The sequence below is a fragment of the Prunus avium genome, chromosome 1, assembly GCF_965620075.1.
Source record: "Prunus avium chromosome 1, drPruAviu1.hap1.1, whole genome shotgun sequence".
NCBI lineage: Eukaryota > Viridiplantae > Streptophyta > Magnoliopsida > Rosales > Rosaceae > Prunus > Prunus avium.
In genome coordinates this window covers 55,873,943-55,889,342 of record NC_142284.1, presented here as the reverse complement: position 1 = coordinate 55,889,342, position 15,400 = coordinate 55,873,943, and the positions used below count along the sequence as shown (strand labels likewise).

Below are 15,400 nucleotides of genomic sequence, written 5' to 3'. Positions count from 1 at the left end.
CGACTACTGCCTGGGGTCGCAAAACATTGGAAAATGTTAGTGGACCAAAAATAAAGTTTTAGAAAATAGAATATGAATATACTAACCCCATGTTAAAACATTTAGAAAATTCGATTATCTTAGTTTTCTATATTCGTACCAAATTCAAGCAGGCATATTTATTTACATATATAAATAGTCATGCATATACACAAATCATTAAAATCATTCGAATAGTATAAAACATTAAAATATTTCCACCTAGGTGTACCCATTATATATATATATATATAACCATCAATTCCATAAGCTTATATTTAATTCCCTCACTTCCGTCAATATGTGACACATCCTCGCAGGCCTTGGTAACACAAAGTCGACCCGAGCTGCAATCCTCGCAGGATTCAGGGGACATTTAGTCCACCCGATCCACATTCCTCGCTCCGCATGATCCAGATAATCCTAGGACTCGTGGGGCAATTGTCAAGCGCGCTAACTTATTTGAAGGCAACCAATTTATCCGAAAGCAACAATTGGGTACCTATGGTGGTTAAAAATAAAGATATTTTCTAGAAAAGATTAAAAACTATAAAACTATTTCTCAATCATCCATAAATCCGGTTGCCATTCTTGGAAAACAATAATTTTATTTCTCATCGAACCATTAAATCCGGTAATCACCTCAGTTTCTACTTTCCAAGTCCTTTTTGTATTTCCAACATAATAGCATATGAATAAAAATATTTAAATCCAATTAATCATGCTTGGAAAGCCATAGTCAATAATAACTTATTCAAGATCAAATAATGAAACTTAATTGCATAAAATCATTTATAAAACAAAAGTCCACTCACTGAGCGTCTGAGCTAGCTTGACCCTTTGAGGGTCCTTCCTGCGGGTCCGATGGTGCCTGAGTACCTATTTAAGCCATTAAATATATTTAATTAATAAAATCACTCAACACAATTATTTAATCCAAAACCCAACTCCCGGCTTCTAAAAGTGCGTGTACATGGTTTAAGACCTTCCTATGCCCACTTAAGCATTTTGGACGGTTCGTGCGGTCTGAAAAGACCCGAGACCTGATAAGCGATAATTTCTCAAAAAAGTCAACCCGGGACCTTGTGGGGTCCACGACCTCCAATTATCAATCCGAGAGTTCCTATAGGTTTCACACATTTAAATAATCATGTCTTGTAAGTTTCGTCCAAATCGAACGGTCGGATTGCTCACGATCGGACGGTTATTATTTAATTAAACTTTGAATTAGTGAATCGGAATATCCGGGACTCTGATTCATGATCTGTGAAATCCTACACGATCCTAGGAATGCCTAGATCATCATATATTAAATTGGAAGTGATCCAACGGTTCGAACGTACCGAACTAGGATAACACACAATAGGCGAGGACTGTTCGATAGGCAAACGACATCCGAATTGGAATCCGGGCGCACCTACGCACTCGTGACAACCAGGGGATCGTATCGGGACACAATGCCCCTCCGCTACAGTGCCCATGCGCCGCCATAAGCACGGGCAGTCCATGGGTGCCAAGATAAATTTCTGGCGGCCAGAAAACTTCAAAATCGACGGCCACGATTCCTACCCTAGGTTCAGGACATCGATTGGAGCCACTTTTGTTCTTGGACCTACCCTGAAAAATGACCGGAAGTGGCCGGAATTTCGAATTGAAAATTGGTGAAACTTTGGTTCGTGATTTGATCTACCTAGGCTAGAAATTGTTCCAATCCTACCCAACCATCAGCTAGAGCTCGAAAAATAGGTGAGAAACCAATTCCGACAATAATCATGTCTTGTATTTGATCACTCGTCGGAATTGGTGGCCGGAGGAGGGAGATCGAAGCCGGAGAAATTCGAACGAAAACCGGCTCGTTTTCGTGGTGGTTCCGGCAGCTGGAGCCGCTGACGGCGGGGGAGAGTGGCTAGGGTGTGACGGCGGGGTTAGGCTGGTCCGATCTTGGCTGATTTCGTGTCTGACGGTGAGGTGGGGCGGTGGTTATGGAGGGAGAGGATGGCTGGAAGAAAAATAAGGGGGGAGAGGGGGAGGAAGGGTCTGTCGCGATGAGGGGGGGAGAGAAGAGAGAGAGATTAAAAAAAAAAAGGAAATAGCTCAAAATGCCACCCATTTTATAATATTTTTTGAAAATACAATCCCTCCCCTAAAATTGTAAAATTATCACCTATAAATACATTTTTATTGCTCACTGATTGCACACATATCACTTTTGCCGAAATTTTGTTTTCTCTCTATCGCACCTCTCACTTTCTCTATCGCCCCTCTCACTGTCTCTGTCGCTCAGCTTTCTCTGTCTCCGTTGCTCAGGTCTCAGCTCTCTTCACTCCGTCTCTCTCTGTCACTCGCTCTCACTCTCCCTTCGCTCTGTCTCTCTGTCGCTCAACTCTCACTCTGTCTTCGCTCAGCTCTCACTCTCTCTTCGGTCTTTCTCAATCTCTCTTGCGCAGCTCTCTCTCTCTCTCTCTCTCTCTCTCTCTCTCTCTCTCTCTCTCTGACGCAGTGGTCTTCCTGTTCATCGAAGCTTAACTCTACCGTTCACATCCAAAAGGTACTGTTCATCGTCATTTTCTTTGGGTTTAGGGGTTTCTTTGAAGTTGGTTTAGGGTTTATGGTTTATGGTTTCTATGAAATTGGTTTAGGGGTTTATATGAAATTGATATAGGGATTTGTTCGAAATTGGTTTAGGGTTGAGGGGTTTCTCTCAAATTGGTTTAGGGGTTTCTCTCAAATTGGTTTAGGGTTTATGGGTTTCTATGAAATTGGTTTAGGGGTTTCTCTGACATTGGTTTAGGGTTTATGGGTTTGTATGAAATTGGTTTAGGGTTTAGGGGTATCTCTGAAATTGTCTGATTCTGATGATTCCTTGTTTGAAACAGTGAAGGAGTGTGTTCTTTGTTCTTTGTTTGAAAATGTTGTTGTTTGCTATTGTTATTGGTGTTGTATTGCTGTTTTATTGTTGTTGGATTGCCTTTTTAGTGTTATTATATTGGCATCATAGTGCTGTTTTATTGCTAGTTTATCATGGTTTTATTCCCGTTCCATTGTGGGTTTAATGATTTTGGAGATTTATGCAATTGGATTGTGTGTCTGTTTGTTGTTTTGTGTCATCCAAAGAAGGGAAATTGTGGATGTTCATTTTTATAGTCAAAATTGAAGCTGATGATTGCTGAGGAAGAAAAGTTCCAGGGAAATGCGTTGTCCCTTTCCCATACAAAGACCGCGATCAGCACAATGAAGGAGAAATTGAGTCGGCAACAGTTACGAAGGTTCGAAGACAGTTGTTTTGGTCATCTATTACTCATTGAGGACCTTAAGTGGACTTCACAAATTGTCCACGGCTTGGCGCATCAATTTTGTGTCGTGACAGGGCTAAGGTTTGGAAACCTGCCTTTCATCCCGATTGCAACTAATGAGAATTGCTCATTGAAAAGGAAGTACTTTTGCGACGATAAAAGTGTCACCCTTTTGGAACTAGAAAAAGCCTTCCTCGCCTGGACTGATGAGGAGGATGTATTGAAGCTTGGATTTGTATACTTTGCTGTTTTTGTGTTGTTGGTGTTGCGTCGATTCAGCTGCACCAAAATAGATTCAGCTGCATCCTCAACTTGTGATACTCGCAAGTGCACGAGCCGTTTGGTAGTATAGCATATGTAAGTGCGAGGTCGATCCCACGAGGATTGGTGATTGAATGATCCAATTTGTTTCCCCTACACAAAATAGAAATGAAAAAAGAAAATAAATAAAACAAAAAAAAGGAAATAACTCAAGCAAATAAGTTCCCAAGTTCAATTAGATTAACGGATTGATTCTAGCTAAAGTATGATTAAGCCATGGTGTTTGGTCATAACCTTGTGTTCCTAATTCCCTAATCTGATCATTTGTTGTCTAACCTAAAACTAAGCATTAGGAACCCATTAAGCATAGAAGAACAATTTAAACAACCAAGCATGTATCTAATCCCTGTTGTCGAATGTCCATACATACTCTTCTTATTCATAGTTCAATTCGAATTAAAGCATGGTGTCTACTCTTAATTCAAACCAAGATAGCTAACATGCAAGCCTAAATGGTGATCAATCATTCAAACTAGCATATTAACCTATAAGCATAATGAATAAGAACAAAAACCATAATTGAAACTTGGAAACTAATTAAACTTGAATACTTAAGAAAGAATGTACATTACAAATAAAAGTAAAGTGGAACTAAGAAAACTTGAAAGAAAATTTAGTAAACTCATTTTGTTACAACAATTTACAACTTGAAAGGAAACTAAGAGAATTTGAGGGAGAGAAGGGAAGGGAGCTCTAGAGAAGTGTTTGAGAGCTCCCCCCCTTGGGGTGTGATTTATGAAGCTTGAAGACTTCTCTATTTATAGGGCTAAGAGGGAGGAACATCATGATGAAATTGAACACCACCATTCCTTCTTTAATACAACCCATAACTCCCACCCCATCTTGTCTATGTTAGTGTGGTTGGAATCAATCTCATCCCATACTTCTTTTGCTGCACCTCAAGCTTTCTTCACATGGGATCAAAGGTGATCAATTGTGGCTGCCTTTTGCTGCCAACCCATGTGGTCTTCTTTTGGTTGTTGAACAAAAACGAGTCTTCTGAACCAGACTTGGTGTAGGAAATCCAGAGGTTTCAAAACGTATCCAATGGGGCTCAAATTTGGATATGTTATACTAGACACCCATTGGAACAACTTCTATGAAGAAAGTATTCCCATCGGAGCAGTAGAAGTGTGCATTTTGGCCCTTGCAAGTTGGCAGCCGAACAGAGACTGGAATTGACTTCATTTCATTTATGCTTTACATGCATGCACATGCTTTCTCTATAATAACTCCAGCATGTACCAACTTGCTCCTTTAGAATTTCATAGCTGGAATGCCTCCCCACTTCACTCATTATGTTGGATTCAAAGTCAGTTGCAGCATGGGTGAGGCACATGGCTTAAAGGATGAGACAAGGCTCAAAGCTGGCAGCTGCAAATCCTCCTGAGCATGGTTCAGTGTTGGACGGGCTAAGGACTCCACATATGTTCAATTGGGCTGAATGTTGGATATGTTATACTAGACACCCAATTGAACAACTTCTATGAAGAATGTCTCCTCATCCGAGTTGTACAGATTACTGAAATGAGACCTGCAAGATGACTTACGAAACTGGACTGACAAGGAGTGTGGCCCAACTTTGGTTTTGTCTTTAAGCTCTTGCTCTTTGCCAATCAGCCCTTAACATGCATGGATTGCATCAAATGTGATCTCTTGCTATCTTAACCTACAAAACACACAAACATAGGTAAGTGACTCAAAATAAAGAGAAACTAAGCAAAATCACTAAGTAAAGAAGGCATGCAAGTGTATGAAATTATGGACTTATCAAAATAGAAAATGAATTAAAAGCACAAGTTTAACTCAATAACATAACCAAATCATAAGCTAGAAGGGTACAAAATGATATACAATTATGAACCGATCAGTTGGGTAGTGAAAAACATGTCCACATTGACATGCATAATTCATTTATGCCTAAAACGTAATAAACTGGTGATACGTTGGTGATACAGGGGCGATACAGAAGCGATAAAAGGGTGCTACAAATTGCTGTTTCAGTTTATTTTGGGCTTCTTCTTTTGTTTCATTTCATTTACTTAGCTTTAATAATTGGATGATTACGAGATCAATTTGTGTCAATTATTAATACAACAATTACATATATGAAGATTAAGACGAACAACATATCGTATCACCAAACATAATCAAACCACCAAATGTAATCATCCTTTTCTTCAACCCATCACGAAGCATTTGCTTATTTATTCATACCTTCCTTTTTCTGTAAATTAAATTTTTGTTGTTATTATTTTTTAAAATAGTTTGTTACAATGTCTTACGATGCAATTATGATGCACCTGAATGCCTGTTTTTGAAAGGCACGTTGTTTCTTTCTCATCCTCATCTTCTTTTTGAATGAACTAGGGCCTAAACCGTAAACCCATTCATGAGCCGTATTCAATATACATGCAATATAATAGCAATATGAGGCCAATATAACCACAATACGACAGCAATAGTAGCACAATATACATGCAATAGGGTGGCAATATGCATACAATATCTATACAATACAAAGGCAATATTAGTACAATATCCATGCAATAGGAAAGCAATATTAAGTCAATCTACATACAATACACACATCCATTGCACACTACAATTTAGACATGCAAAATAAATCGCCACCGAACCCTCACAATACTATCCCGCAAAGGGAAAATGAAGGCAACACTTTCACATCGCATCACCCAGCACCACATGAACCGAACCAGCACTCACCCTTACTAGAGGTCCATCAAAAGATCCATGTCTTTGGTCTTCCTCCTTGCTGCATGCACGAGGCTATGATGAGCCATTCCCTCTCCACCCATATTCAGCACCTCCCAGACACCAGCTACATCAATTTCACTCCAATTGTAGTCTGGTGAGATGACCGAAGCATAATCTCGGAACATTTCAAAGCCTTTGTTGAAACATTCAACCATGTCATGGTTATATTCTTCAGATTTTGAGAATTTTTCGACCGCATATTTCTTTGTGTCTTCCAATTTTAACTTGAGGGCCTCTAACTCTTTGCTCCGACTTATTGCTTTTAGAGTTTGCTTAACTTCGCCTGCATAAGCTTTGTTCAACTTGTTTGACAAGTTTCCCATAACTTGCCCATGAATATCACATTTCGTCTCCCACCAATCTGTTGCCTTTGACAAATATTGGAGATCCTGCTTGACGACACAGATTTTGTGAGGCGGATCATTGCTCTCAGCCTCACTTCCAGATGAAGTGGGATCGTGATTGGGAGTCACAGGTGGAGATGGGAACGGCACATGCCACGACAGGTCTCCCGGGTAACAAACATGGTCGTTTGGAGGGCGTACGTCCGACATATTTAAGTATCGTTGGGGACAAGTCACAGCTGCAGTCTGCACACAAAAAAAAAAAAAAAACGTACATTCAGTCAACAGTTTCACGTTATGAAAACTTGTGAACAACAATAACAGCAACAATAATTACCTTTCCCGTTAAGAAGGTGCCTATGCTGCAGAAATGGTAGGAAGCTTCAGTTATATGTAGGAACTTGTCTGAAGTATATTGGGTATATAGTTGGTGCGTTAAATTGATTGGCTTGCAAAGTACACCTTTGACTACTTGGCTGTCATTTATAGCAGTAGAGCATTACAATAACAGCAATAAAAGTGCCTTACAAATGAAACCAAACCAAACCTTATTGACAAAATGGAAATTGTGGATTTCAGGCCAAAATTGGACTATGTCACTAACAAATGGTAGGAAGCTTCAGTTATATGTACGAACTTGTCTGAAGTATATTGGTATATAGTTGGTGCATTAAATTGATGGGATTGCAAACTACAACATTTACTACTTGGCTGTCATTTACAGCAGTAGAGCATTACAATAACAACAATAAAAGTGCCTTACAAACGAAACAAAACCAAACCTTAATGACAAAATGGAAATTGTGGATTTGAAGCCAAAAAAGGACTATGTAACTAACTAATTATATATATAGAGGAATATATGAAACTTTGGGGATATACGAAAATTCCCACGTACAAATTGGAACATAGAAAAAGTAAATTAGGCACATATGAAATAGGCCAATTAGAAAATAGGTAAATTGGAAGATTGGAAATAAGGAAACTTGGAAAATTGGAAAACTGGAAAATTGGAAAATTGGAAATAGGACAAAAGAAAAATTGGAAAATAGGAAAATAGGAAAATTGGAAATCAAGAAACTTGGAAATAGAAAAATAGGAAAAGTGGAAATAGGACAAATGGAAACTTGGGAAATTGGAAAATTGGAAAATTGGAAAATAGGAAAAAAGGAAAATAGGAAATAGGAAAAAAGGAAACTTGGATAATTGGAAAACTGGAAAACTGGAAAACTAGAAAATTGGAAAATTGGAAAATTGGAAAATCTGAAATTTGGAATATTGGAAATAGGAAAAAATGAAACTTGGCAAATAGGAAAATTGGAAATAGGAACAAAGGAAACTTAGAAAATTGGAAAATTGGAAAATTGGAAATAGGAAAAAAAGGAAACTTGGCAAATACGAAAATTGGAAATAGGAAAAAAAGAAACTTGCAAAATAGGAAAATAGGAACATTGGAAAATGGAAAATAGGAAACTTGCAAGGCAAATTGGAAAATTGGATAATAGGAAAAATGGAACATTGGAAACGAATTGAAATTGCGGAAATGGGAAATAAGAAAATGACCATATTGGACAATTTGTATTAGTTGGTGAATTAGGCAAATTATTTCAATTACATAATGGGAAATGTACCAAATTTGGAAAATCCAAAATAGAAATATATTAAAAAAAGGCATAAAGCCAACTGGGCAATAACTCCCGCCCAAGACTCCCGCCAATTACTATCTCATTTACTCCACATCATCAATGACTACCTATATTAATCAACCCAGCTATATGAAGGGATTTCGACAAAATACAAAGCTATCTGAAGGGAAAACTTGCATGACGTTAACTCCTTGCAGCCATTACCTTCCCCACTAATTTCACTCACAACGCATTTAGTCCCACTTTTCTCCAATTAAGTCCCACACCAGCCTACAATAAATATCCAAAACCATGGACCATAACCTCACACCAAACCCAACGCTTTCAATTACTAAAGGAAGGGAGACTGAAACAGAAGCCAAGTCACCCAATTCACTCATTGCAGACTTGGTCCATGGCATGCAGTAATGTCGAGGCAATACCATGTTTTGGAAAAGTCTCCATGCAAACATAGTTTCAAAAATTGTGGAGGGCCAAGCTAGGTGGGATGTCATAAGAAAGCGCACATTTCACTCTCATTGTCATGCCCACATGCATCTCCTCCATATAAAGGGTATGAAAGCCAAAATTGAAATTGCCCCTGCCACTGCAATTATGGTATTCAAGGAATCTGATGAAATGGCCCAGTTGAAGCAACAACAAGTGGAAACCGGATTCGAACTATTTCGTAAGTTTGCAAAAATAGTGGATCCAAAAGGAAACTGGGACAACATTACTGTGGGCGGGGTCATGAATTTCATGGGTTGCGGTCACCGTAATTGAAGAGTATGCAACTTCGAATGTGGCAATAGCAGAAAATTTGTGACACTTTAATATGACTTTGGACTGGCTGTAAAATGTAGTGGAAACAACATGTAAAATGGAATCATGTTCAGGTGGCCTCTTTTTGTATTAAGTAACTATGGGGTGGCCTCTACTTGTATTATGTAAGTTTGAAAATTAGATTTTATGGAATTATGATGCCTCTTTTTGTATTTCTGCGTATACAGTTTATCCGTGTCCAGTTCAGTGGCGATATAGAGGCAATAAATCCACAATAAGCATGTGTTTAATGGCAATATGATGTCAATAAGAGTACAATAGAGTTGCAATACGATCCTTTTGCAGTAGGTACTGCATCAGCATGGTTTTTAAAATATCATAGACGAAAAAAGTACAAAAAAGTAAACCAAAATTAAATTAAAAATTGGAAAAGGGATGAAGTATAAATCCCTTAAAAGACAGATGGCCCACATTACACACCTTCAATATGGACTCTATATATACAAATCATGCCTTGCATCACCATCACATCCCCCCCTAAATTACAGAAACATGACACCAAAAAACCTCATGCTCCTTCCTCTTTCAACCCCTAAATTATCCATCGGATGCCTAATACTAGATGGCTGCTTGGGCGGTGGGATACCCTACAACTCCATAACATAATTGGTAAGGCAAGAGCGGTTTCGGAAAGACGCAACTTTGTCTCCAACTTACGGTTAGAGCTCAGCTCCCACCCGCACATGGCAGACTAGGGGGCTCCTTCCTCTACATATTCACATAATTCAGCTTCTCATTTCGTCGATTGCAATAAGTAGGCAACCTTTATCATGCATCATACCCCAACTTAATAGGGATGGAGCCATTGGAAGACATATATGTTCATGGCGTTCATGATGCTCAACAACTCATCCATGTCCTTCGAGACATACAAGCATTTATTGCCATTGATCACACCCGGTTACCTGTGAAACTCATTGTCATTGACTCCATTGCTGCATTGTTCAGATCACAGTATCAGACAACACCGGCAGATTTGAAACGACGGTCTGAAATGTTCTTCAAGATATCTGGGACATTGAAGGCTTTAGCAAATAAGTTTGGGTTGGCGGTGGTTGTCACCAACCAAGTGGTGGATTTTATTGGGCCACATGATGGAGTGAATGGGGTAAGGTTGAGAAACTTGGAGTGCATGCACACATCAGGCAGAAGGGTGAGTCCAGCTTTGGGACTGGCTTGGGTACATTGCATAAATTCAAGGTGTTCTTGGCAAGACATCAGCAATCTGTTGGGGTTAACAGTCGTAATGCTCCTTCACGAACTATATCTAGTCAAACACATATGACATTTGACCTTGTATTTGCCCCCCATTTGCCCCATGCATCGGCTGAATTTGTAATCAGAAAAGAAGGTGTAGTAGGAGTATCACAGTAATTGTGTAATAATGGAATTCTAAGAACTTTAATATTTTGGATCCATTTGGAGTTACATTCCAGGCCCTTTAATTTCGTACACACAGTTTAAATTGCAATAGCAATACCAGTACAATAAATGTACAATATAATGACAATCTGGAGGCAATAAAATTACAATATGATAGCGATACTGTCACAATAAATAGGGAACACAGCATGATGTATAGCAATGCAACCCAAATTATGCAAATTTAACACAATTCACATTCAACAAACACGAAACCCACCACAAATCAAATTAAAGTTGACATTACCTAACAAAGCAACCGAAATCATATTTTCTAAGATACATTGCGCAATGGAATATTATTTTTACAGGTGGTTTTATTGTGGCCTGTGGAACCGCACCTTGAGCACTTTCTTGTAATGGTGCCCTCTCCTTGCGAGGGAATTCTTAGCTTCTTCCGTCTGCCTGGCATGACCTTTGCCATGGGAGGCAGCACAACTCGACTTCGAACATGTTCAGGAATAACCCACATTACGTGAGGCTGTATGTTCGGTTCATTTTTACACATGATTTTTCATGTTATTCACCTACTATTTTGAGTTAGTTCTTGACATTTTATAGCTTTTTACTTCCTTTTTGTGTTTTCTTAGATTTTGCCTTGGTTGGGATGAAAATGAGCTAAAAGTGCATTATTAGTTATAAATTCTGTTTTTGTTCATTTTCGTAGGTCAACTTCTTGGCCTGGGATCAACATGCTCTGTTGCTCGGATGAGGTCATGATCTTCATGAGACTTGTTCCAATGGATGTTAACTACAACATATCCAAATTTGAGCTTCATTGGACAAGTATTGCCTATCCAACCAATCCATCATGTTACCACAGTTCTGGAAATCCGGATTTGGCCAGCTTTTACCTCCCTTGTGTCATCTTAACTTCTTGTTACCATAACTCTTGGTAACAAGGAATTACATTTGTAAAATAGATATTTTCTGAGCTTTTGGCATCTTTGTGAAGTCAAAGCTCCATCATGGCAAGGGGACAATGGGCTAAGGCTTTATCAAAGGTGGTAGTTTTATATTAAAAGGTAAAAGCTGGAAAGGAGGAGAGAGGGAGGAGAAGTCAAAATTGCAATCTGATATTGGGAGCCTTTTGATCGTGGGAAATCAGGCTATTCCACATTCTACACAACTTGAGAGCAGCTTTTGGGGAGCTAAGAGCAAGGAAGGAGAAGGAGGTGCAGCCAAGGAAGAAAGGAGAAGACTTCCACCATTGAAGACTTCAAGCTTTCATCATTTCCAAATCTGTAAACTCCTTCTAGTTATATTTCGAGTTTGTATTTGGAATAAGTATGAGCAACTAAACTCCATAGCTAGGGCTTAGGTTGAAGCCCTAAACATGATTACCTTATTGTTTTGATGCTTGAGTGTATGAATTTCTAGATGTTGTTGATGAACCCCATTCACTAATTGAATTTTATGATATGTGTTTGCTTCCTTTGCTTAATCACCTTAGGTTGTATGCATGTAGCTAAAGTTGAGAAGTTGTGTAAGATAACCAAGAACACAATTTCTAATTAGCAACAAATGATTGAACTTGTTTAAGTGAGCATCATGTGAATTGGTTTCTTGACAACAATTGATGAATTCCAATTCACCAAATTAATCTATCCTTGATGTGTGTTTTCCTTGATTGATTACCTTTGAAAGCATGCTTCTTGAGGTTGTTGGGATTATGTGTATCTTCATGTTTTCCTAAGCAATAGATGGATGGAGTAAGAACCATCCATGTGAATTGGTTTCTTGAATACCTAATGTAAACACCATGCTATTAGGGTTCTTGTGATGTTCATATTCTCTTTGAACTTAATGGGTTTTCCTTGCAATCGAATTGAAGTACGAACCATACCTAGGTTCGGTTATGAGGAGGGCACAAGTATTGTAGCACGAACCATGCACTTTACGTATATTAGAGAGAATCAATGCGTCTTGAGCCACGACCCATGGTCTTGATTGCGAACATCTTCATCAATACATTTAGAGTTCATCACTTGAGTATCCATGAACATGAGTAGAATTGTTTAGGGTGGATTCCGAAACCCTAGTGTTTGTTACATTTTAATTTCACATTTTGATAATTCATCTCTGCCATTCACATTTAAATTCAAAGTCCATTTACTTTCATGCAATAGAAATAGGTCACTTGAACCAAATCAAAAAACCCCCCCAATGTGTGTGTGAGTTGCGTGTTTGACACGTTTTGTGTCTTTGTCACTGAAATTTGTTTGTTTCCGTAATTGTTTTGGACTTTTGGTCCACGTTGTGTTCTTGCATTTTCTGTGCTGATTCCAACCGTATAAAGAACGTGAATTTTGGATAAACGGTTGGAAAGTTATAGGTCAAAAACTGGACAGAGGTCGAAACTGAAAAACAGAGAAACGAATCTGTCCAAATGGTGATAAACGGGTGATAGAAAGTGCTGTTTGTGTTTTTCTTTGTTTTCTTGTGTTGTTTCATTTCTTTTATCTTCCTTACTTCATTTTTAGTTTCCAATTTGTATTGTGTTTGTGTGTTGTGTAAAATTAGTGTTCTTTACGTACTCAAATTAGAACTTATAGGAAACCGACAAGTTCTTCGTGGGATCGACCCCGTACTTACATAATCTATACTTCATTAGATTCGTGCACTTGCGAGTATTTTTAATTGGTTGTTTGCACATTAATTTGTGTCCTTTTAGGAATGCAACAATTTTTGGCGCCGTTGCCGGGGAACTGGCACGGTTGCTTATTTGTTTTGTTTGAGTATGTTTAGAGTACTTAGTTTTATTTTTGTTTATTGATTGTTGTTTCATTTTATCTTGATTTGTTTTTGTTTCTTTTTCTTACAGGAACATCCGAGGAGTCACCTCCACCATCTCCAATGGCAGCCGCAACTGAAATTGTGGAACTTACTATGTAAGAATACTCCAATAAATTTGTGATGGAAGAAGCAAATGTTTTTGGCTCATTTCATAATGAATTGCCTATGAATGAATATTTCCGACAAACATACAATTCGGAGTGGAGAAATAATTCAAACTTCTGGTGGACCGACAATCCAAATTTTCAACAAGGGTCATATCAACCATATCAAGGCCAACATAATACTTGTCCACCTTATGGTCAACCCCAATATTATAATCCACCACCACTTAGTCAATCTCACCAACCACCTCAAGGACCAACTTTGGAAGAAATTGTTGCTTCAATGGTTAGACACACAGATAGTTTCATCATGCAGAGGAATGACACCCATATGCAGAGGAATGATACCCACATGCAGAAAATGGTTAAGGCCATTGCCAATCTAGAAAATCAAGTGGGGCAAATTGTCACATCTTTGAGTCAAAGGGAAGCTAGGATAATGTCTAGCCAAACAGTGATACAAAATGGGCGTGAGCATGTTCAAGCAGTTACCTTGAGAACTGGTAAGGTAATTGGTGAAATTGATGGTTCTAAAAATTTGATTCACAATGTTGATGAAATGCAGGTTGAGCAAGTGATTGGGCCTAAGGAAAAGGATGAAATCAACAAGGGGGAAGATAAACAAGCAGCATCTTCACCTGAGTGGATCCCAAAGCATGAACTTGCAAGAAGGGCAAGAAAGGAGAAGGTAAGTCGTGAACTTACTGATGAAGATATCTTACATGCTCCTTTTCCTCACAGGTTGATGAGTTCTAGGAAAAATCAACATGCCAAGGACATATTGGAAACTTTCAAGCAAGTGCAAGTCAATATTCCTTCCTTGGATGCAAACAAGCTCAAGGAATGCGAAACTGTTGCATTAACGGAAGAGGTTTCTGCTGTTTTGCAAAGGAAGCTTCCTCCCAATTTGCAAGATCCAGGAAGTTTCACAATTCCTTGTATAGTTGGTGATAAATTGTTTGAGGAACCTTTAATTGATTTCGGTGCTTCAATTAATCTAATGCCATATTCTGTTTTTGAAGTACTAAAGGAAGACAAGCTGAACATCCATGTTCCAAGCACCAATCATATGTTCAATGTCACTCCTTCTACTCAAATGAGAAGGCCACCCGACCCTAAATATGTGCCTCCTCCATCTAATCCACGTATTGAAGAGCGCTTAAAATTGCTTTTGAAACCTACTCATGTGCATAAAAAGAAAAGAATACGAAATGGGTTGATTAGATGGCAAAGGGATTTGAAGAAACTTCATGTTCGGCACAAGGAGGCGATTGAGCCAAAACCCCCCAAGTGACCCAAGTATGTTGGAAGTCCGGCAAAAGACTTTAAACTTAGCGCTTCTTGGGAGGCAACCCAAGGTGAATAGAAGAAGTTTGTTGTCGTCCTAATCGCTTCAAAGTGGAGTTTCTCTAGACTCAAACTTACTTTTATTTTACTTTATTTATTTATTTTCCTTTTGAGTTAGGATTTCAATCTCCAACCAAGGTAATTTCGATTTTCTTGTTGTTTCTCTTTGTTTTTCTTACTTTTACTTTCCTTTACTTGTTTGTGTTTCTATTTTGTTGTTAAGTTTGGGAAGTAAATTGCTTCATGATTGCACACACTGAACTTTGGCTCAAATGTTTATTTCATTCCATACATGTGATTCCAAACACAAACTTGAAAAAAAAAAAAAAAAAACATAAATTTCTCAATCACATGTTCATTGTTGCATTTTGCACCACCTGAGGCTTCTACTAATTGCCTATGTCTGTTCTTGCTTGTAGAACCTGCAACAGCTCTACATGATCTTCATTCCTCTTTTGCAGCATCTCTACATGCTGGCTGGCACTGTAGAGCCGCTTCTGCAGGTCCGC

The 15,400-nt window shown here is 38.5% G+C and overlaps 1 protein-coding gene and 1 pseudogene across 1 annotated transcript; one reads left to right on the top strand and one right to left on the bottom strand.

Moving 5' to 3' along the window:
• Positions 1 to 6,364: 6,364 nt before the first annotated feature.
• LOC148298048 (uncharacterized) lies at positions 6,365 to 6,964 on the bottom strand. Its single transcript, XM_088255617.1, has one exon. It carries the CDS (start codon positions 6,962 to 6,964, stop codon positions 6,365 to 6,367), a length of 600 nt encoding a protein of 199 aa, XP_088111743.1.
• A 3,054-nt stretch (positions 6,965 to 10,018) lies between these two features.
• On the top strand, positions 10,019 to 11,123 carry LOC110753783 (DNA repair protein XRCC3 homolog pseudogene; annotated as a pseudogene).
• The last annotated feature ends 4,277 nt before the right edge of the window (positions 11,124 to 15,400 follow it).